Here is a 21,410-nt window from a genome sequence, read left to right as displayed (position 1 = left end):
CTGTGCTCATCTGCACCAGCCAAGGGAAGCTGCCAACGTTTGTTAGCAAATTACTCGTGAGTGGACTGAGAGACCTGAGCAGGCCCAGAGGCAGGGCTTGGGATTTCTCTGGTGACGCTGCACGTGCGTTCCCAGCACTGCTAATGAATTGCTTCGTTGCTAACACGTAATTAACAGCGCTTTCATCAACGAGAGCAGAGGAGAAACGGGACGCGCGGCAGCTCCGCGCGGACTACCGCTCCCAGCATGCCCCGCGGCCGGCGCCACATCCGGGTTCCTCCCACCCTCCTCCGCCTTCCGAGCGGCATTTCCTGCTTCAACCGAATCCCAGACTCCTCAGCGGTGCGCTGACTGACGGCTGCGACGCCCAATAGGCGCTGGGCGGGGCGTTGCGCGGGCCAATAGGAGCGCGCGGGGCGGGCGAGCGACGGCAGGCAGAAGCTGTGCGGAGGGGGAGGGGCGGCTCCTCCCGGCTGGCGGCGGTGAAGATGGTAGGTGTGCGACCCCCCGCCCGAAATGGCGGCGCCCCCGGCTGAGGGGAGCGCGGCCTCAGGGCCTCTCCAGCTCGCAGGGCCCTCAGCCTCCGGTTTCCCCGCCCACAACATCGAGTGAGGGCGGCGAAGGCCCATCCTGAGGAGGAGAGAGCCGCACCCTCAGGGCCGGGCCGTGAGGGAGAGCGGGCCCTGCGGCGGGGGCAGCCGAGCCCGGGGCCGAGGGGCTGTGGGAGCCCAAAATGGCGGTGCGGGCGGATCGGCTCGGGGGCCGTTGGGGCGGCCTGGGGGGTTCCTCGGGGCTTGGGGGCTCCAGAAGGGGCGGAGCGCCCGTGGTGAAAGCTGGAGCTGCCTGGAGGGGGCTGTGAAAGAGTTGGGGCGGTGCCGGGGGCCGGAGGGGGGTTTGGGGGTATCTCGGGTGCGGGGCGTTCCGCTGCGTCCGTGGAGGGGATGGAGGGTGTGGGGGTTATTGGGGAAGCCCTGAGCAGGCGCTTGGGCTCCTCTCTGCTCCACTCCCTGGGCGTTTTTGGAGGAAGTAAAGGGGCACTTGGCGGTGTTCTCAATGATCTCCGTGCACCGAGGTTGAGCACACGGAGGCGGCTCCCCGAGCAGCGCTGGCACCTCTCCCCTGGTCTGTGTGTGCGCACTGTGCTGGGACAGAGCCCTGCTCTCGTGTCGGTGCTCTGGACATCATATCCCATAGCGTGGTTACTGCAGTTCCTTCCAGAAAGCAGTGAATAGGGCACATATGTGGTTTATTATTACCTTCCTGCTTTTAGATGAGGACTGTCGTCTTCCTAGGGAGCTAAGCAACCCCTTTGTCACCAGAACAGTCTCTACCTCACTTCACAGAACCAGTGTTGGCTTCCAAGGTTGCTTAATCGCATTTGTTGTGGTGTTCTGGGGGCTTTCCCTCTCCCCAAAGGAAATGAGGTGCCTGTTTGGTTCTGGTGGTGGTTTTTAACTTCCACACAGGAGCTGCTTCGCTGACTTGGCCTGGACATGCTTTGTTTGGTTGAAGAGTGATAGAAGGTGTGCAGGAGGAACATTTCCTTGTGTGACATTGCGTTGTGATTATTCCTTGGTGTGCCTGGTGTGATAGCTGTGTAGGCACGACCTACTGAGCCTACGTTATCTTGTGCCCTTGGAGCAGATAAGACTCACTGCAGTCCAAATGTTGTCTCATTCTGAATATCCAGAAATGTGGCTCCTGGCAGTTCTCCTGAGGGGACTTTCCTGGTGATCTTTGAGATTGCATCAGCGTGTAACTGTTGAAATGTGCAGGTGTGCAGCGGCGTTACCAGCAGAATAGTCCTGTTACAAACCAGAGTGATGAGTGCTGGGGGTGCTGGCTGACACCTGGGCTGGAGTAATGCCCTTTTCTTGCTCAGTTGCCCTGGTGTTTCTGTTGTTTTCTGATTTAGCAGGCCTGGGAGGAAAGGGAGCATTGCTGGGGGCTGGAGTTGTACCCCCAAGTGGCTGTGAAGAGGGAGAGTGGTGGCTGAGAGCTGGTGCTCAGGGCTGTGCCTGTTGGAGCTGAGGTCCCCAAGTGCAGTGTGTGCATGGCAGCCTGCCTGCTTGCAAGGGACTTAACTGGTGTGTGTCTTGCTTCAGTCACTTAGAGTGAGGGGGGAAAAAGCCCACCAGAGCAGCACGTTCTCCATTTAAAATGCATTTTAGCTGATCGTTTTAATAACAGTTTGCATTTTTGCAGCTCAGAGAGGTGGGCTGTCGTGGAGCCCTGGCAATGCAAAGCAGTGAAGGCAAAGGGAAGCAGCCTCCATCACTGCTGGAGGGAGCCAGGCAAGCAGGAGCCGTTTGCGTGCCGCTGTTTGAATCCAAGTCCCTTATTTTAGCTAAAAGTTGAGGTACAGGAAGCGTTGAATGTGGAAACTACAACGTTGGTAGAGTTCTTTTCAAGAACAAGAGTATGAATAATCTCTTCTGGTTTGGCTAATTATAGCTCTTTGTTTTGAGTTAGGGATGTGGTGTTAATAAAAATAATAGCTGCTATTGAAATGGAAACAACGCCTTCCGACCCCGCAGCTTTGTGGCAGCGGCGTCCATTTATTTGTCTCCTCTCACACGGATGTTACACGACTTCTCATCTCCTGCTTTTCTGCCCTTTGTAAGCAGGGGGATGTCTGTGCAGGATCGGCATCCCTCCGTGTGGGGTTTGGAGTCTCTGAGTGCTGTGGCAGCGCAGGGACGTAGGGGGCCCATCTGGGGCCTTTCCTCCTTGCTCTGCTGCCTCCTGCGTTTACTGCCCGTCTTCTGCCTCCTTTAATACTTGCTGAGCACCTTCTTTCATAGTTTCGATGCAGAAGGGCTGTGATCCTTCCCTTCATGCTTGGGCTGTGCTGATAGCGCCTGATAAGGGTTGGGCTTTTGCAGCCACGTGGGCTTTTTGGTGCTTTGTGAAATCAGCCTTGGCCTATGACAAAGAATGTTCCCTGCGAAAGCAAAAGAGCAGCTGGTCGCTGTGGTGTCACAGCCGGGCCTTTCAGTCCTGGTGCAGTTTCTCACGTGGTGGTTGGTGCTGCTGGATTGCTCCGGGCTGTGCTGCCTTCCCTCTGAACCCAGCCCCCCATAGGTGCTGCTTTGCAGCCTGCGTGCCTGCAGGGCTTTGGTCAGCAGCTTAATAACTGAGTTCTTGAGCTCCTTGAATACAAGGAGCCAAATGCAGAAGCAGAGGATTTGCTTCCTTTACAAAAGCAGCCTCGGGTTTTTGTTTCAGTATCTGAGAGCTCTGGACTTGCTTCCCAATCCTGCAGCCATTTATCTTAATGAGCCAGCAGCTCCTTTGTGAGTCAGCACAAAGCAAACAGCGGCTGGAATATCACTCTTCCTTTCCTCACCTCCTCCTTTCTTTGCCTTCTGTGTCTTTTTTAGGCGGATTTTTTGAAAGGATTACCAGTCTACAACAAAAGCAACTTCAGCAGATTCCACGCGGACTCTGTATGTAAAGCATCAGTAAGTATTGCCTGTCAGCCCTCAAATCCTGGTGCTTGGGGAGGGTTTTCAAATGAGTCTATGGCCAAATCAATTTGAAACGTTGAGCGTTTTGTTTCCTAAAACAAACAAAAAAAAAGCGACAGAAAAACCCATGTGTGCCTGCAGTTGGTGAGCTGAGATTGGCAAGACAAACTTCCTGCTTGCTCTGCATCCTCAACGTCAGCCAAACCACATCTGTGGTTTGCCTTTGTGTGCGAATTCTTCAGCGATAGACTTAGGCTTTTAGTCTGATGCCTTTAGCCTTACCCTGAAACTTTACAAGCAAAAATCTGTTCAGCTGGCACATGAAGGCACGTGAGAGGTTGAGCTTCTTCATGTTCCTTAGGGCATTCTGTAAGAAGGGGCCGGGTGGGATGTGAGGTTTGCAGCCTGTGTTTCTGGTGGCCTCGTGGTTGGGTTGGCTGTGCTTCAGTTACAAATCACCTTCTCACCATCTTTGTTCTGCAACTGTTCTGATTCCCCTATAGAACAGAAGACCGTCGGTGTATCTTCCCACGAGAGAATACCCGTCTGAACAAAGTAGGTCTGCCCCACTGAAAGCTTGGGGGCTTTTGGGGGTGGGTTTTGAGATAGCATTTATTTTTCTAACATTATGTCGCTCAAAATCTCGCTTGCTTTGGGCTTCAGATCGAGTGATGTTCTGGAAGTGCTGCAGCAGCAATTAGCTGCGTGTGCCTGGCTGTGCCTTTCAGTGCTTCTCCTCTGAAGGCATTCAGTGATTGCTGTTCCCAAACACCCTCCTTTGGTATAAAGGGCCACCCTTAGTGTGTGGAACGATGTCGTCTTACTGCACGGTTTAAAAAGTTGTCTTTAAAATGACCTCAGCTCATTTCTCTCTTTCTTTGGCAGTTATAGTAACAGAAAAGACAAATATACTTTTGCGTTATTTACACCAGCAGTGGGACAAAAAGGTATGGCTGTGTTTCCTTCGTGTCTTCGTTTGCTGACTGCGACTGGTAGAGCTGAATATTGATGGCCATCAGGATATTGATATCATTACAGGGAGGAATTCAGCCCTTGTGGCTGTACTTCAGCAAAAGGAGGCTGTCTGTGCTGCTCAGTGGGGCTTCTTTTATTCCCTTCCAGGCATTAATTCAGTGCTTAGTCTAGAACCTGGCAGACTTCAGTTATGTTTCCCACTTTAGTGCAGGCTCCCTCTGTGGCCCTTACAAATTGGTCTCCCCATGCCTCAGCTGTGTGCTCTGCAGCTGGAATGGAGCTCCTCTTCTCTCCCAGGACTGTGAGGAGATGGATGAGCTCGTGCAGAGCACGGCTGCACTGACGAGGCTGTGTAAGTACCTCGGTTATGAAATCACAGCTCCCCTATGAGGGCTGCAGCCCCAGCTGGCGCTGAAGGCCTGGCAGTCCACAGAACCAAGGCTGTGATTGGGAGCAGAGCTGTCAGAGCTGGCAGTGTGATGGTGAGAGAGGCAGCATTAGGGATCCTCAGAGCTGAAAGGGAAGCGTCTGTGCGTGGCAGGAGCTGTTGGAGGGCTTGTTGAGTTCAGGGACTGACCCAGAGAAGCAGGGAGGAGAACCCTGCCGAGTCCTCAGCGTGTGTTGGTGTCTGTCAGGCCGTCCCAGTGCTGTCTGCCATTCTAGAACCGTTCCAACCAAAAGCTTGTTCTCCCAACCCTTTGAAGAGTTTCACTCTCACCTTCTTTGTCCAAACAGAATGCAGCCAAGAAGAGAGATCAAGAGCAAGTGGAAATAGAAGGTGAGAACTCGGCGCCGCCACGAAAAATCGCTCGGACAGACAGCCAGGATATGAACGAGGACACTTAAACCCTCGGGCCTCTCCTCTTCTACTTTGCAGGCGCTTCCCGTTTTGTCTCAAAGTGTGTCAATTTTGCCCCTTGCCCCCATCTCTCACCCCTCCACTATGCAGCCCAAACCACTTCTGACTTCATAGGAGCCAATGTATTTATTTTTTTTTTTTCTCCTTTATTTTTTTTTTCTTTTATTTTTTAATTTATGCCGTAAAACTTGCGGAGCAAATGGTGGAACAATCCAGTAAAACACGTAGTGTAACCTTAGTTCCTCCTTTCTAACAACAAACGCTGTCACTTTAACAGGTTTTGTTCAATCTGTTACCTAACCGACCAGCTCTAGCTGTGGAAGCCTGGGGAGGAGATGGGGGTTGCTGCAGAACCCCACAGTGGTGCGGGCTTTCAGATTCATGCACCCACTGACATTAGTGGTGAACTCTTTGGATGGGCCCAGTCCAGCCAGCAGTGTGGGGCCTTGCTGTTTTTCTCCAAGATTCTGAAATTGGCACTGCACTTAGGGGGGAAAAAAAAAACCAATAATCATCATGGATGTCATTTAGGATTATGTTGATCTTAGCAAACGTGTTGTCAACTTGGTCTATCAGTTGTATTTTGGTCTGTTCTGTAAGGGCCATGGTCATTTAGCTCATGCATAGGTGGTCATGGAGAATTCAAGTGAAAGGTGTGTTGCTTGTGTTGCTCTTAAATTCTAACAGTCTCTTGGTCTTGGACAGACTGATATGTGCAACTTCTCCGTTGGAATAAATGGATGCTTTTATCCTATTCTGAGTATTTGATCAGCAGTGTATTTGAGCAGCAGCTGATGGATGCAGTGAGGTTGGCACTTGCAAGCAGCGCTTGGTGGCCGAGTCTGGGAGCACCTCAGCATCTCCATCTGGTTCTGCCTCTGCTGCTGGCTCTGACTGATGGTACGCTGTGCTTTTGGTGATATCAGCCCCTCTGGAATGGAGTCCAGGACTTAGAGTTGATCCAAATGTGAGCTTCCGTGGTCTGTGCTTCAGGCCAATCTCTTTGGGACTGTGACAGCTCAGTGCCTGTTACCTGAACCCTCACTGACTTCAGTAAGAGCAGAAATGGAGCCCCCGAGTCACCTAGGTGGATCCAGAGTTGAGAGACCAAAAGGAAACGACCACCGCCACCCGAAGGGGACAGGAGGTGTAGCGTAGTAACGATGTCTTGTCTGCTTTCACGTAAGGAGCTGACTTCACACTGTGTTAGTTTAAATCAGCACGTTTATAACTGTGTTTCTTTCCTCGTTCACGAATCCAAAACGCCGAGGAGGAGGTCCTGGATCAACCCAGCGCTGCGCGGCCGCGAGCTTGGAGGACAGGGCTTCTGTTCCCCTTCCCCACCGCGTCCTGTGCCACCAGCAGACACCACATGGTCAGGTGTGGGGCAGAGGGAGCACGGAGGGAAATGCTGTTGCTTTGTGACTGGGCATTGCGAGGCAGAGCCTTGGGGAGAGCAGGGCACAGCTCTCACGGCTGCGTGCTAGGCACCAAGTGAATGGATTTAACGTGAGGTTAACGCTGAGTAGGTTAGGTTAGATCTCTGTCCTGCCTTTTTGCTGTGGGAGTAACCTCCACGTTACTGGAATGTTGCTGAAAATGCCAACTGTGTTGGTGAAGATGATAAGCGCTCAGAATTCCTTGAGGTTTACTGGCAGCGGTGAGAAGACTTCCCAGAGTTTCGCTGTCAAAAAGTGCTTCTGTGCAAAGTGCAGGATGCTGATGGAAGGTGCTGCCTTAGCATCTGCTCTCCCAGGGATCATCTGAAGCTGAGACTGGAGAATCCTCTGAAGAGCTGTGAGATAGCAAAAGAGGAAACGGACGTGCAGCTGGTGGTAAAGTGTGACCAATTCATGTGTTGGGCAAGTTGGAGAGCTGCAGCCTTGCAGGCTCGTGTTTGTACAGTGCTTTAAAGTTGTAAAATGCTGTATACTTGATTGGTATGGCAAGGTTTGGGCTTTGCTGACTTCTCTGCTAGACAGAGTGATGTACTATTAAAGAGAGTTGGCACTTCTTTCCTGTTGTAAACCCCCTTTGTTCCCTCCGTGTCTTTAAAAATGATCTGGTTGCTCACTGGAGCCTTTGCAGTCTTTCAGATACTTTTAAGAGGTGGAAGAAAGTTGCCTTTTTAAACTAGTTCTGATGTGATGGAGAAAATAATCTTCGAAGAGGTGTGAACTGAAGTATCAAACTTGTCTTTTTTTTTCTTTCCTGCCCATTTCTGGTTGTGTACAAGCAATGTGGATTTCTAATAATCACAGTGAGTCTGCTTCCATCTGAGCCAAAGCAAGAGCTCGCTTCTTTCCTTCCTCCTCCAGCCTGCTGTCTGTGCTGCTGCCTCAAGCAAGCTGTCCTCAGGCTGTTGCACTTTGATTCTGTGTCCTACATGGTAAGTGTCTCGGGTTGGAGTGTTGCATGGAAGGTCTTTGCCTAACTGTGACTTCCTGGTGCCTTAGTGCATTGAAAGCAACAACAACAAAAAGAGAAAGAGAACAAAAAAATGCCTGCCTTTCTTGCTGAGCGCGCTGTTTGTACAATACCTGGTGATTCTGATTCTCTTGTTACAAGGTGACTGAAATTTAGTGACCCTCAGGGGTTGTTTGTATGTCTGCGTAGTGGTATTTTTACTGTTTCTGTTATGATACATACTAAAGGTTTGGCTTTTGTAATGAAAACTTGAGATACTTGTCAGAGGCCAGAATATGATGATTTTGTTTTAGTTGCATAGGGGATCTTTGCTCACTGATCAAAGCAGCAGAGCTGCTTCCTTATGCAAGGGGAAGACAGCAGGGCGCTCCTGGCAGCTGAGGTGTGCGCTGGTGAGTGTGGGGTGTCAAACAGCCAGGCACTGCCTTTGTGTTGAACGTGTAGCCACACCAGTGACTGGTGTAGGGAAACCAACCTGCTGCTGAGGCTGAATCCTGGCATCCTATGAACGCTTTGCTTCAGGAGAGATGCAGTCAAAATAAAACCCTCCTAACACGTCAGTTGGAGGCGTTGGAAGGAAGGCTTGACTAACGCGGTCTGTTCTGCAGGTGGTTCCTGCTGTTTGTGGATCACTGCTCTGTATTGTCTGAGTGTTCAGTTTGATGCAGGTAGCACGGTCGGCTTCCTGCCACGTCCTCCCTTCTGTCCTTGGAGGTTTTTCCAGGCCCTCCATGACCTGCTGTGCCCCCACACGCTGCTGGCCGTGCTTGGAGCAGAGGAATGGAGGTGCTCCAGTGGTGGGTCTTCCTCTGAGGCAGATGTTCAGCATGCTGGGTGTTAGTCTCCACTTTAGCTTTCACTCTGTACCAGATAGCTAAAGCAGGTATAACTTCAAAGCTTTATTTTTTGCTGAGCTCTTTGTCTCTGCCCTTAATGGCACAGGAGTCTTGGGTTCGATTTCTGTTTGTTAAGCTGCAGCCATCAGCTGTGCTGCCACTTCCCATTTCCTGGCTTGTTTGCTTACCACTGGCTTCATTTTCTTAAAGATCTTATTTTTCAGAAAGACCTGCATGTCTCTGATAGGAAACCTAGTTTTCCTGCTTTGCTGACGTCAGCCTGGCAGCAGGGGAGTTGTGTGTGACCAGCGGGGTCACAGCTGATCTCTATCCGTGCCACATTTTATCTGATTTTTCTGCTGTCTAACAAAGAGGGGGAAATCCTTTCCATTAAAGGAGAGAGGGCTGAGTTTACCTGGGAGCAGCACAGGGTGTTTTTGGGAGCAAAGCAGAGGATGCCCATAGGGAGCTATTGCATCACAGCCTTGGTTCAGTGCAGGCTGACCTTCGTGCCGTGCTGCCTGCGCTTTGGGTTTCTCTTCTGCTTCCCAAACAACTGTGCAATTACTGGACAGACAGATCTTCTGCAGATTGAAAACCTGGGCTGCAGGGAAGGAATTCTTGTTTTCTTCTTTGGAAGTGAAGCGAGGGAATGAAACGCCAGCTTCCAGCCCGCTAACAATGAGACTCTGTTCTTAAAGGCAGAACTTCACTCGCGGTCCCCAGGCGCGATGATGAACTGAGGCTCCCTGTGGGCGTGCTTTGAGAATGAGCTTGCTCTAGGGATAGGTTCAAGAAGCCTTACAGGAGCTGCCGATGCTTTCTGAGGAGCTGAGTGGCCTCAGGCCCTTGTGCTGTTCAGGTTTTACCCACGGGAGCCTTGAGGAGGCTGGTGAGGTGGGAGGGCTGCACTGACCCTCCAGCAGGCCGGGTGCTGCCAGGCAGCAGTGCTCACTGCCAGGGTTCTGCCCTGCCTTCCCTTCCATCAGCCAGTCCTCCACTGATGCAAGAAGCAGCCCCAGCCCTCCAGGAAAGCAAAGCTGCCTTTTCATTTCCTCATGCGACCAAAGCCAACTTCAAACACATCTCACTGCTACCAGCTCCATAAACACCGCTTGTCCAGGTTAGCTCTTGGTGAATTGCCATGCAGGCACTGCTGGAATCTCCTGCTGCACGCACACAGTGCTTTGAGTTGAGAAGGGCACTGTGCTGACTAATATAAACTGGTCGGATATGGATGTGGGTGAGCGTGGGGAAGGAGCGTGGGGAGGGAGCGTGCTCCTTGCTGGTGGCTCTCAGCTACAGGAGATGACTAATCCTCACTGTAAGGAACAGCTTGAGGTCTGCATGGATGGGCAGAGCTGAGTCACTGTGCTGCAGCGGCGCCGGCTTCCAAACGCAGTCATTTCTTATTAATCAGTGCACGGTGTGCAGCTCGCAGCCTCGCAGGGTATTTTTAGTGAAACCAGCCGTCCTTGGCCAGCCGTGCAGCGGGACGGAGCGTCTCAGCTCACTGCTTCCTACCATCCCCAGCTGCTTTCTGCTCCGCGCAGCACCGGGCTGCTTTTGGCAGGGCAGCGTTCAGCTTGTTCCTGTGTTCCTTTCCACCCTCAAACTTTCCTCCTTCACAAAAAATATCGTCTGGTGGGTCTGGGAGAAGGGAGGTTTTCCTGCCAGCTGCGTGTTGGCAGAAGGGCTGCCGTCGTGGAGCGACTGTAAATACGCCGTTAGTCGGATGTCGCGGCTGTTGTTTGATTTCTTTCTTTTCTTTCTTTCTTTTCTTTCTTTTTGCATTTATTTTTAAACTATTCCATGTTTGATACCGTGTACAATAAATCTGCAGAATTTAGAGGGCTGCCAAGTTCTTCATTCTTCCTCTGCCCATTGCACTGCTGGCCCCCTCCACCCCGGGCTGGCAGCACCGGGGCTCACTCCCCAAGCACAGATCTGGTAGGAAAGTAACTTAGCACACACCTCAAGTTTGTTGAAATATACTTTTATTGCATTTCTGCAGGTTTTACAAAAATATGACAATAAATTAAAAAGAAATAAATAACCCCCCCTTCATTTCTTTCAGTTGCCAAAGAAGTAGCACGCAGCAAGGGGAAAAAACAAAGAAACAGTTCCCTCCTTTGTACAGTAACTGCCCAGAAGTCAGATAGCAGACAGGCGGCTGCTGAAGAAGTGTTTTGTATAGAGAAACGTTGAGAAGTGCCCTGGATGCGGGGCCCTGTCCTCTGCTGAACGGAGCAGGAATGGGTCGTGCCAGGACTGTTACTGCCACGAGGGAAACGGGGCAAACAAAACTCAGTTTAAGAGCAGCGCGTTTTAACTGAGAGCTGAGCGAGAGCTGGCCTGGTGAGCCCAAGCTGGGAGGAAGCAGAGCAAACGAAATGGTGAGTGGGGAAATTGGGGGGTGGGGGGGCTCTGCACCCCCTGACATCCAGGGCACAGCAGCAGTGGGGTCACCGGTACCCCAGCTCTGTGCTCTGGGTGCTGCCCTGCCAAGCGCTGCTGCCCGTCCTGCACCCTGTTTGCCTGTTCCCCTTCTCCCCTGCTCTCACCCCGGAAATCCTCTGTGGGGGCAGCAGGGAGGGGGGAGGTAACGTGGTGCCTGGTTCTGTGTGGTGGTGGGGGGCTGCTCTGCTCTCTGTGCCTCTCGGGGCTTGGCACGGGGAGCACAGCGGTGCGGCACAGCCCTGGCCATGCTGCGCAGTGAGCAGAGCGCAGAGCCTCGGTGCTGCCCCAGCCTTATTGCTGTATTGATGGCTTGATTCAGAGATGAAAGGAAGAAACACACCGTGTTGAGGGGAGATGGGGGGGGGGAACAACCTGACGTTTCTGCAGCCCAGGCCTTGGGCCAGGCACAGTGATGGGGCGGCTGCCCCATAGCCCTCCTTTCCCCCTGTTTGCTTTGGAGATGGTGGGTGGCTCGGTGGGGGCGTTGAGCAGGGCTGAGGGCAAGGAGCTGCCCTTTCCTATGCCCTTAAGCGAAGCAGCACCCAGCAGAGCCATGGGCAGCCCCTTCCCCTCTGGGCTGGGGGCTGCCAAAGCACTAACACTACACCCAGCGAATCCTCCAGCTCGCCAGAAGCAAAGCTGCTCCCATCCCCCCATCATGTGCCCCCACCCTCCCACCCCATCTTCCTGCCAGGCTCCAGCGTGCGTCCATGTGCGAGTGCCTTATTGCAAAGTAATTCCACGAAATAGGAAAGCAGAGAGGGTGAGGGAGCGTTGCAGGTCCTGGGTGCTCCCAGCTCTCATCTCCGCCGCCTGCAGCCATTGCATGAAAAATGGCAGAGTCGCTCGCATTGGGTTTTGTTTGGGTTTTAGTGCAAGAAATGCTCCCCGTGCCTTGGGGGCGCAGCAGCCGGCGCTTGCTGCTCACCCCCTCCCTCCCGGCCGTTTCTGGGCAGCTCACTGCCCCGTGGTGCAGCGGGACGCAGCCGTGGCTGTAGGCACGGGTGAACGGGGCTCCTCACTGCCGTCTGTCCCTCTGGAGTGGAGCTGTGGCCCCAAGCTGCGCCCCTTGGAGCTCTGTGGGTCTGGGGACACCGAATCCTCCTTGGATGACCTCCTGGAGATGGCGGGCACGGAGCATTGCCCGTTGGTGGTGCAGGACGGGATGCTCCATCCGAGGGCACCGCCGGGCCTCCACGGGGTTGTGATGGGGTCCCAGCAGAGGGGCTGCGATGGAGGGGCCGGGATGGGGCCGGCGTGCCTGGCTCAGAGTCTGTAACCCCCGCTCTCCTCCTCTGCTCGTGGCTCCGGCTCCTCGCGGGCTCCATCCTCTGGAGCCCCATTGAGGTGGGACTTGCTGGGGCCCGGCCGCTCACCCCCATCTGCAGAGGGGCCAGCACGGGGCTGGGGGGAGGCGGTGGCCCCATTGCCGCCGGTCCCTTCGGACTTGCCGAAGTTGAAGAGCTTGCCGGGGTTGAATGGCTTGGTGGGCGACTGCACCTTTTCGGTGGCCGCGTCCCTCTTGGTTTCGGGGGATTTCAGGAACTTGAAGCTGAGGAAGCCGGGGAGTTTGTTATCGCTGCTGGTGGGGGACTGGGGGGACCTGGCGGCTGTGCTGCCTGCCCCGGTCCCCCCGGAGAGGAATTTGCCCTGCAGAGGGATGATCTGCTTCAGCTTCATGACGTTATTGGTGGCCAGCAGCGAGCTGGGCCGCTTGGGCTTGTCGGAGCCGTGCGCAGAGGACCCCCCGGAGCCCTTCCCTTTGCTCTGGCTCTTATCGTGGGCCGGGTCCTGCCCGGCTGCCTCGGCCTTGGCCTCGTCGCGGTTGGCCTCGCGCTCCTTGCGCGCCTGGTACTCGGCGTGCCGCTGCCGCTCCTCCTCCTCCCGCTTGCGCCGCTGCTGCTGCTGGAAGTGGTGCTGGGCCTGGCGCTCGTGCTTCTGCCGGCGGGAGCGCGTCGGGATGGGGACACCATGGGGACGGCCCGCGTGTCCCCATTGCCCCCCGTGACACCTACCTTGAAGGCCTCGCGGCGCTGGTACTCCAGCTTGGCCATCTCCTCAGCCACCCACGCGGGGATGTCAGGGATGGCCACTTGGATGACATACTTCAGCAGCAGGGCGAAGTGCTGCGGGGATACGGGGGGAACGCTGAGCACCCCGATGCCCCCTCCCCAAATGGGAGATTCTGCGTTGGCACCGCCCTACCTCCAGCACCACCACCGAGATGATGGCTCCCTCGGGGCTGAGCCAAGGGAAGAGCCGCTGCAGCTGCCCACACTGCGCGATCAGGTAGCAGTTGACCACGATGGCCAGCACGCCCATGGCCTCCATCACCTTCTGTAAGAGGCACAGCACCGGTGATAAGCGTGAACTCTGCCATCACGCCGGCCCCCTGCGGCCCCCGACCCACCTGCCACTGCCCGATGCTCTCCACCCGCTGCCCAAAGGGTCGCTGCAGCCCCGTGCACAGTTTGAAGGCATCGCTGCGAATCTCAATGATGTTGTTGACCAGCGCGCACATGGCGGCCAACGGGAAGGCAGAGGAGAAGAGCACCACGTAGCCAAACTGGATGAACATCTCCTGGTAGTCCTGGAAGGTGTCCTGGCAGGAGGAGGAGGAGATTCAAGGCAGGGCTGGATGGGAAACCCGGTCTGGTGGGGGGCACCCATCCCATGGCAGGCAGTGAAGTGGATGATCTTGAAGGACCCTTCCAGCCTACCTTTCTGTAGTCCTGTGATCTTAATGGTCCCTTCCAACCCACCCAATCCGTGGTTCTGTGGTCCTTAAAGACCCTTCTAGCCCAACAATTCCATGGTTCTATGATCTTTAAGGACCCTTCCAACCCAACCCTTCTGTGGTCCTATGAGGGGCAGCACATGGCAGTGGCACCAGGATGCTCCGTGCTGCTCCGCACCGTGCTGACCACTCACCTCGTACTTCTTCATGCAGCTCTCCACCTCTGCCTGCGTCAGCTGTGTCGAGTAGTCCTCCTCGGGCGGATCGATCCATGACGCCCGGTTCTGCCTGCGCCCTTCCTCCTCACCCTCATCTTCCTCCCTCCTCCTCCTCGTGACCCGTGGGCCTGTGGCCGGCACGGCTGCTTTGGCCGGGCTGCCCGAGGGGCCTTCAGCATCCTCCTCATCATCAGCCAGCTCGAAGACGGAGGCGGGGTCCATGCCCTTCTCCACCATGGTGGGGCTGCCCTCCTCCAGGAAGCTCTCCTCCTCGGTGCCGCAGGGCTCGGTGCCGCGCCGCTCCGCCTTCTCGATGAAGCTCACCTTCTTCAGCTTCAGCCCACAGTCCAGCGCGCTCTCATCCTCCGAATCTGACTCCCGACGCTCTTCCTCCTCCTCCTCCTCCTCGGGCACCCCACAACCCCCATTCAGACACTTCTTCTCCCCCCGCGGCCCCTCGTGTGCGGCTCCGGCAGCCGGGGGTGCGCGGGGTTGGGCGAGCAGGCGAAGGATGGTGTGGGACAGCTCACGGAGGTTGCGCAGGCTGAGCTCCCCCCGGCGCAGGCGGCGGTACAGGTGGGGCTGCGACACCTCCTTGACGTTCTGCAGGAACTGCCGTGTGATGAGCAGCGTGGCCAGCATCTGTGGGGACACCGCTGTCACCGGGGGGTGCCACCACCCCCACATCCCCCTCCCGACCCCATCCCCGCGGCATCCCGGCAGGGCAGGGCACCCATCCCTGCCATCCCCTCGGTGTCACCTCGACGTCACCGAGGTGGGGATGGGAGCCCCAGGGCTGGGGTCGAGGGGGGGTTCACGGCAGCATGCACGACCCCCGCCCTCCCCGCTCCTACTTTGGATACTCCCAGTCTCCAGCAAAAGCCCAGGAGGCCCTTAAGGAAGATGAGGGAGAGGTGGAGGTGGAGGAGGATGAAGGGGAGGAGCGCCTCTTTGAGCTGGCGCACGAGGCTTTGGGACAGAGAGAAGATGAGCAGGAGCTGCGGAAGGGACAGACGGACGGACGGACGGACGGACAGACACAGACAGAGAGACGCCGTCAGCGGCCGCTCGGCCCCAGTGTGGCATGCGGGGACCCGGGGGGGTGGCGGGGGGGGGGGACGGGGACACGGGCGCTGCTGGCTGAGGGACGTCCGTCTGTGTGCACCCAGGGTGGGATTGGGGGGGGTCCTCGCTGCCCCCACGCGGCCCCTCACCTCCTTCAGCCGTTCCATGTCTTTGAGGTAGAAACCAATGTAGAAAAGACTTAGGTATGAATTTACAAACTGAAACTGTGGGATACAAGTGGGGGGAGGAGGGGGGTTAATGTGGGGATGGGGGACACCAAGACCCCTCCCCACCCCCTGTCTGTCATCCCCCCCCCCTTACCAGGACGATTTTGATGATGAGGTGTTTCTCGTAGGCACTCTGCAGGCGGTAGTTTTCTGCAAAGCCAAAGGGTTTGCGGTCAGGGGGTCCCCTGCTGCTGCCCCCCCCATCTCAACCCCCCCTTCCCGCCCCCCCCCCAGCCCCACGCACCCATATCATTCAGCCAGTAGGCAATCTTCTTGTAAACCTCGTCGCAGGTCGTGACAATGACGGCCAGCACGATTTTGGGCAGGAAGCGGAGGATGCGGGGCAGCTCCTTGATGCTCAGCACGAGCTCCTGTGGGAATAAGGTCACTGGGGGGGGGGGGGGGTGGCTGTGGGGCTGTGACCCCCCCCCAAGTGTGACAACACAGCCCGGGCCCCACCTGAAGCTGGAAGCAGCCCAGCATGATGAGGAAGACGAAGGAGAGGCAGGCGAGGCAGACAGGCAGGCTGACCAGGCACTGGAACAGCAGCCGCTTCCAGGGCGGGTAGTAGAACTCCTCGGCGCTGGTCACAGGGCTGATCCTCTTCACCCCCTAACAGAAGGCACAGCGCTGTGACGCCACTCGTCGTGGGGACCCCCACCCCAGGACCAAGGAACCCCTCTCTGCCCCCCTGCACTCACTCTGAATTGGGGCCTGGGCTCCTCGATGGACTCTGCTGGGGTGTCCAGCGTCCCCCACTTGTAGGCAAACTCTGCCCCGCGGCGCTTCCACTCCTCCAGGAAGAGCGTGGCCCAGACAACGTTGAAGATGGCAAACACCACACAGCAGATGTCCTGGCTGGTCTAAAGGGGGACAGCACCAGGGTCACTGCCCTCCCACCGCCCCAGGAGGTCCTGGGGGGCCAGCGGTCCTCGGGGCTACGATTGCAGTGCTGAGTGTTGGGATGCCGTGCAGCAGCTGATGGGACTGGGAGCAGCTCTGCTGATGGGCCCCCCAGCCCCCAAAATGTCGGGGTTGGCTCCATCTCCTGCCCCTCCACACCTGGTCGCTCTCGGTGAAAGTGTAGAGGATGGAGCCAAACACAGCAGGGTACACCATGGCCGAGGTGTAGAAGCCGAGCCAGGCGAAGTACATGGCAATCTTCACCCCGAAGTAGTCACAGATCTCATCTGTATGGACCGAGGGGACGTGAGTGGGGCCGGGACCCTCGGAGCCCCCATTTCCCTCCTCCCGGGGCCTCACCGAGTGGCTGCGCCTCGCAGATCGCCTGCACCCACGACTTCATCAGCCGTTTGAGGATCCTCTGCTCGTGCAGTGGGAAGACCTGCTGGATGACGCCGCGGGCCGCCAGCTCTGGGACTGCAGCGCGGGTGGGAGGTGAGGCTGGGACACTGCTGTCCCCCCCCCCCCAGCATGGAGCAGGTTGGGACAAAGGGACAGCAGGGAGGGGGGGCTCGGTGCCACGTGTGAACCCCGTGTGTAACCCTGGTGACGGCACCATGTGCCTGCTGTGCCCGTGTTCATCCCCGTGTGCTGCAGGAATGGGGACACCAGCAGGGACAGGAACCCTCTGGGGACAGCAGGATGTGCTGCCATGGCACAGCAGGGCTGCAGGGAGGTGGGTGGGCAGGGGGAGCCGTGCCGTGCCATACTCACTGATGGGCTGTCCCTCCAGGAAGTGGATGTTGTGCAGCGCTTCGCCCTGCTTGGCCCGCAGGTTCTCCAGCCAATACCTGATGATGTTTTGCCGTTCCTGCGGCACCGTAGAGGGGTGAGCTTTGGGGACAGGGTCCCTCTGCCTGAACCCCAAATGTGACACCCGTGTCCCCCCCCTGCCTTGGCCTGTCCACCCCCAGACCTGTTTTGTCCCCAGCACGGGAAGATCTGAGTCCCCTTCTCCATCTGGAGAGGGGGGGATGACCCATCTCCTCCCCCCTGTGTCCCCACATCCCTGCCCAGGACCCCCATCCCACCTGAGAGGTGAAGAAGTAAAGCTCATTCTCGATGTTCTCATAGATGTAATCCTCCTCGCAGGAGAAGCTCCTCATGCCGCCCCCAAACTCGGCCTTCACCGGTTTCCGCAGCCCGATCTCATCGGCCCCACGCAGCAAACTGCAGAGAGGGGATGGGGCTGGGAATGGGGCCGAGCTGGGGGGCGCAGAGGGGGGGATGGGGATGGGGATGGGGATGGGGATGGCAGCACACGCACCTCTCGTAGGTGGCTGTGACGAAGAAGGCGTAGGCGCGGGTGTGCTTGTGGTGCCGCACCTGCACGATGAGCTCGGGGATGCCGAGGCGGATGTGGTTCAGCAGCCAGAGCAGCGTGTGGTCGTCCGTGGTGTCTGCAGGGGGGTGGGCACCGATGTGTCCCCACGTCCACCCGCCTCTCCGAGGAGCTCTGTGTCCCCCGACGTCCCCTGCCCTCCCTGCCCCCCCCCCCCCCCCCCTTCGCACCTGGGAAGGTCATGAGCACATCGCAGTTCTCGGTGGGCACCGTCTTCATCCAGGCTTTGTGGGACATGATGTAGCGCCCGGCTTGGAGCAGCCGCTTCCCAAAAAGCTTGTCTGCGGAGAATGGAGCGGCTCCGTCACCTCCATCACCCACCCCATAACCCCACAACCCCACAACCCCACAGCGCTGGGTCGGCCACCGGCACAGCCGCAATGGGAACGGAGACCGCGGTGGCCGCGGCTCGGGTTTCTCCTCTGAGTGCCTGAAAAAGCCCTGCCGGCTGCAGGAGGCGACGCACGGCCCGGCATGGCGTGGCACGGCCCCCCCACAGCCCCCGCTGCCCCCCCTCCCCCCCTCCCCGCTCACCTCTGCCCGCAGCCCCACAGCGGCGCCGGGATCCAATGCGACCGCAGCGCCGGGAAACGGCAGCAAAAATGGGGGGAGCGAAAAAGCAGCCGGTCTCCATGGAAACGTGGGGAGGCCCCGTGCGGCGGCGATGCGTAAGGATGGGGACGGTCCCCAGGGTCCCTTTGTCCCCCCCCCCCAGCTGGGACACAGCGCCTGTCCTGCTCTGGGGTGGCCGTGACAGGGGGGGATTGGCGTCCCCCTGCTCAGCATCCCCATTGGGGTGCACGGGGACCCCACACATCCCAGCCCGGCTGTGGGGCAGGATGAGGTCCCATGGAGCCAGCGGGTGCCACTGCCCGCTGTCAGCTCCCAGCCACCTCCGTGCCTCAGTTTCCCCTCCTGCAACTGAGCAGGGACGTCACTGCTGCCGTTTTGCCCCAGGGCAGGGAAGGTCTTGGGGCACAGGAAATCCTGCGCACAGCAGGCAGTGCTGGGCCCCAAAAAACAGGAAATGCCAGCCATGCACCTGGACATGCACTGGGACATGCACCAAGACCTGCACCAGGATGTACACTGGGACAAACACTGGGACGTACACCAGGACCCCCATCAGGACCTGCACTGCTACCTGCACCAGGACACGCACTGGGAATCGCACCAGGCCCCGTCCCAACCCCCTGGATGCACCCAGCTCCGTGATCTCCACCCCAGAGCCCAGCAGGTCCCCCCCAGCAGCCCGGCTGAGACCCAACAAACTCATCTCCCATGCTGCCAACATGCTGAAAGGCAGCACTGTGGATGCAGGACGGCGCCGGGCTGACAGCCAGAAGGGGTGGAGGGGCAGATCCTATATGGGGGCACTGCTTGCCCACCCCACACACAGGGACTGCCCTGGAGGCGGCGCGGGGCCTCGCACAAGTGTGCCATTGTCAGTGCCAACGCAGCTGCAGAGCCAGGATGGCACCAGGGAAGCAGCTTCAGCTGGGGATGGGATGATTCTCTGGGACCACCCCAACTCTGCTTCATCCACACTGGGACCCCCAGGCTCAGTGGGACCCCTGCTGTGCTTGGGCACGGATGGGGATGAGCAGAGCGAGCGATGCTGCTGAATTATTGATGCCCACCAAGGGATGTGTAACCTTACCCGGGGCAGTGGGGGGGTGGAAAGGGGGCACCGTGGGGGCACAGAGCTGCACGCACGTCCCAAACACACACGTGTGCCGTGCTGTGTGTGTGACCCTGCAGTGCCACACGTGCGATTCCATGGCACAGCCTCAGCGGCACCGCACTGCCCCACAGAGAGATGGCTTTCGGGTGTGGGGTGGGCACCTGCCCGAGGTCACCGGGACAGACATGGGGGGGCTGCAGAGGGGTCCCAGCGTGGGTTTTGTCCCTTTGATGGTGATTGTGCGGGAGGGGGGAGGGGGGCTCTGCTGCCCCCTCTTCTGGCCGTGGGGCCGTTCCCGCTCCATGTCCCGACGATTTCCCCCAGGTCCTCCCGGTGTCACCCCACAATGTGGGGACAGCGCTGCCGCTCCCCCCCCCCGCCCCCGCCATCCCCGCAGCCACCGCTCACCTTGGGGTAAGGTCACCGCAGCCGCAGGGCTCCGGGCACCCAACCACTGCCACCCGCCGCCCCGCGGAGCGCATCGGGAGCACCGGGCGGTACCGCGGGGGGAGGCGGGGGGGGGGGCGGGGGGCACAAAGTGGGTCACGCTGCTGCCACGAAACCCCGGTCCCAACACGGCCACATCACCGGTTCGGTGTCCCCCACCGCGGGGACCCAGTGACAAAGCCCTCATTCCGCAGCCCCCACCCCCATCCCCACCCGGCCCTGGGGAGGTCGGAGGGGGGGGGAGCAGGGACTTGATTGGAGGGGGGGGGCAAATGGCCCTTCCCTGGGTCGGGGGGGGGGCACATGGTAAGGAGGGGGCACAGCTGTCTGAAGGCCGGGGGGGTCGCTGCTGTCTTCCCGCACACACGGTGCTTTGCACGCAGCCTGTCCGGGGGGGGGGGGAGGGGGGGAGGCACGGGGGTGTCACAAAGAGTCTGGCGGACCCCCGAGCGTGTAGATGTAGGGAGCGGGGGGCACAGCGCTGCGCCGGGCCCAGCACGGACCCCCCCCCCCGGCATGAAGGGATGGGGCATCACGACCCCGATCACACGGACCGCAGCGCTGCCCTGAGCGGCCGCGCCGCAATGAGCCGCAAGGAGCGGCCCCGCTCTTCCTCCCCCCCCTCCCCAAACCCACATCCCGGTTCCGTATCTTCCAGCCCCACTCCCCCCCCCATCTCCATCCTCGCTGCCACCTACCCAGGACCCCCCCCGGGGCCGCCGGCTCCGTCCGTTCGTCTCCAGGCGGGGCCCTCCGGGGCCGCTCTCCGTCGTGCGGTGCCGCGGGCGGTTCGGGCATGGTGCGGGGTTCCGGGCGCGGCGGGGGCTCGGCGGGGGCCGCCGCATGGGGGACCGCTGCGGGCTCGGAGCCGCCCGAACCGCCCGAGCCGCCGCCGCGCCCGGACGGGAGGAGGAGGAGGAGGGACAAAGGCGGCGGAGCGCCGCGCTCCGGCCCCGCAGCATTGGTTGGATGTCAGCGCGAGAATGGGGGCCCCGGCGGCTGCACCCCCCACCTCCAACGCCTGCACCCCCCCATCCCTCCCCACCCGCCAGCCCCTATCCTACAGCGCTGCCCCCAGCATCCCCCATCCCCTCCTGGACCCCCCCTCTTCCCCTCTTCCCCCCACTCCCCCCGGCTGTGTCTGCACCCCAAATCCTTTCCCCCGTTCCCCCTCACCCAGCCCCCCCCCCCCACCCCCCCCACTCGCCCATCCCATGTACCCCCCCAGCCGCAGGCACAGCGCCCAGCTCGGGCTCAGGCGGTTATTTTGGGGTGTGTATATTGGGGGGGGGGCACGCAGGTAACCTGACCGGGGCCATGCGCTGCCCAGCTGACATTTGGGAGCCCTCCCCACCCCCACCCCACGGCCCACACCTAATGGGGTCAGGGACCACCCAGACCCCCCCGCAGTGCCATAAGGTCAGGAGGCACGGCGCAGCCCACTGCCCTCCCCCCTGGCAGCGCGACATCAGGGCGTGGAGACCCCACATAGGGTCGTGCCCCTTCTTCCCCCCCCCCGCGGCTCTGTGGCTATTTTGGGGCTGGCATTGCCTGCCAGCTCTGACGGCTGTGATGAGCGGTGCCACACGGCCACGGCCCCCCCCCCCTCCCCCCCAAGCTGCTGTTTGGGGTCAAACGTCAGCACATGGCCTTGGCCGGGCCTTGGCACCGCCCTATCCCACTCCGAGACACCCCTGAAC

The 21,410-nt window shown here is 58.7% G+C and overlaps 2 protein-coding genes across 8 annotated transcripts; one reads left to right on the top strand and one right to left on the bottom strand.

Annotated features, from left to right (window-relative positions):
- Positions 1 to 358: 358 nt before the first annotated feature.
- Positions 359 to 10,775, top strand: DDA1 (DET1 and DDB1 associated 1). 3 transcript variants are annotated; one of them, XM_048927354.1, is made up of 6 exons: positions 359 to 491; positions 3,384 to 3,464; positions 3,974 to 4,025; positions 4,356 to 4,417; positions 5,181 to 5,223; positions 10,645 to 10,775. In XM_048927354.1, the coding sequence occupies exons 1-6, from the start codon at positions 489 to 491 to the stop codon at positions 10,773 to 10,775; spliced, it is 372 nt and encodes a 123-aa protein (XP_048783311.1). In that variant the 5' UTR covers positions 359 to 488. The 3 variants fall into 3 exon arrangements, with proteins under 3 accessions (XP_048783311.1, XP_048783310.1, XP_048783312.1); XM_048927353.1 differs by lacking the exon at positions 359 to 491 and adding an exon at positions 512 to 739; XM_048927355.1 differs by lacking the exons at positions 359 to 491; positions 10,645 to 10,775 and adding an exon at positions 523 to 739 and having other exon boundaries at positions 5,181 to 7,318.
- Positions 10,548 to 20,712, bottom strand: ANO8 (anoctamin 8). Of its 5 annotated transcripts, none has more exons than XM_048927337.1 (18): positions 20,409 to 20,712; positions 17,750 to 17,860; positions 17,505 to 17,637; positions 17,269 to 17,407; positions 16,952 to 17,048; positions 16,538 to 16,654; positions 16,337 to 16,464; positions 15,976 to 16,137; positions 15,734 to 15,886; positions 15,519 to 15,645; positions 15,369 to 15,424; positions 15,197 to 15,271; positions 14,837 to 14,980; positions 13,959 to 14,624; positions 13,438 to 13,629; positions 13,233 to 13,364; positions 13,043 to 13,153; positions 10,548 to 12,965 (listed from the first exon to the last, which is right to left on the bottom strand). In XM_048927337.1, the coding sequence occupies exons 1-18, from the start codon at positions 20,506 to 20,508 to the stop codon at positions 12,294 to 12,296; spliced, it is 3,315 nt and encodes a 1,104-aa protein (XP_048783294.1). In that variant the 5' UTR covers positions 20,509 to 20,712; the 3' UTR covers positions 10,548 to 12,293. The 5 variants fall into 5 exon arrangements, with proteins under 5 accessions (XP_048783294.1, XP_048783292.1, XP_048783291.1 ...); XM_048927335.1 differs by lacking the exon at positions 20,409 to 20,712 and adding an exon at positions 18,114 to 19,601 and having other exon boundaries at positions 10,548 to 12,962; XM_048927334.1 differs by lacking the exon at positions 20,409 to 20,712 and adding an exon at positions 18,114 to 19,598.
- Positions 20,713 to 21,410: the final 698 nt, after the last annotated feature.

The sequence above is a fragment of the Lagopus muta genome, chromosome 26, assembly GCF_023343835.1.
Source record: "Lagopus muta isolate bLagMut1 chromosome 26, bLagMut1 primary, whole genome shotgun sequence".
Lineage (NCBI taxonomy): Eukaryota > Metazoa > Chordata > Aves > Galliformes > Phasianidae > Lagopus > Lagopus muta.
Note: the sequence above shows the minus strand (reverse complement) of the source record. Positions and strands in the feature narration are given on the sequence as shown.

Excerpts from the sequence above, each read along its gene's own strand:
- ANO8 (XM_048927334.1), bottom strand. The coding sequence starts at position 18,396 with ATGTGTGGGGTCCCCGTGCACCCCAATGGGGATGCTGAGCAGGGGGAC. Across the intron at positions 16,138-16,336 it reads CTTTCACCGAGAGCGACCAG|ACCAGCCAGGACATCTGCTG; the intron begins GTGTGGAGGGGC and ends GTCCCCCTTTAG. Across the intron at positions 13,365-13,437 it reads AGAGCATCGGGCAGTGGCAG|AAGGTGATGGAGGCCATGGG; the intron begins GTGGGTCGGGGG and ends TGCCTCTTACAG.
- DDA1 (XM_048927353.1), top strand. Across the intron at positions 4,026-4,355 it reads AGAATACCCGTCTGAACAAA|TTATAGTAACAGAAAAGACA; the intron begins GTAGGTCTGCCC and ends TTTCTTTGGCAG. Across the intron at positions 5,224-10,644 it reads AGAGCAAGTGGAAATAGAAG|TTGCCAAAGAAGTAGCACGC; the intron begins GTGAGAACTCGG and ends CATTTCTTTCAG.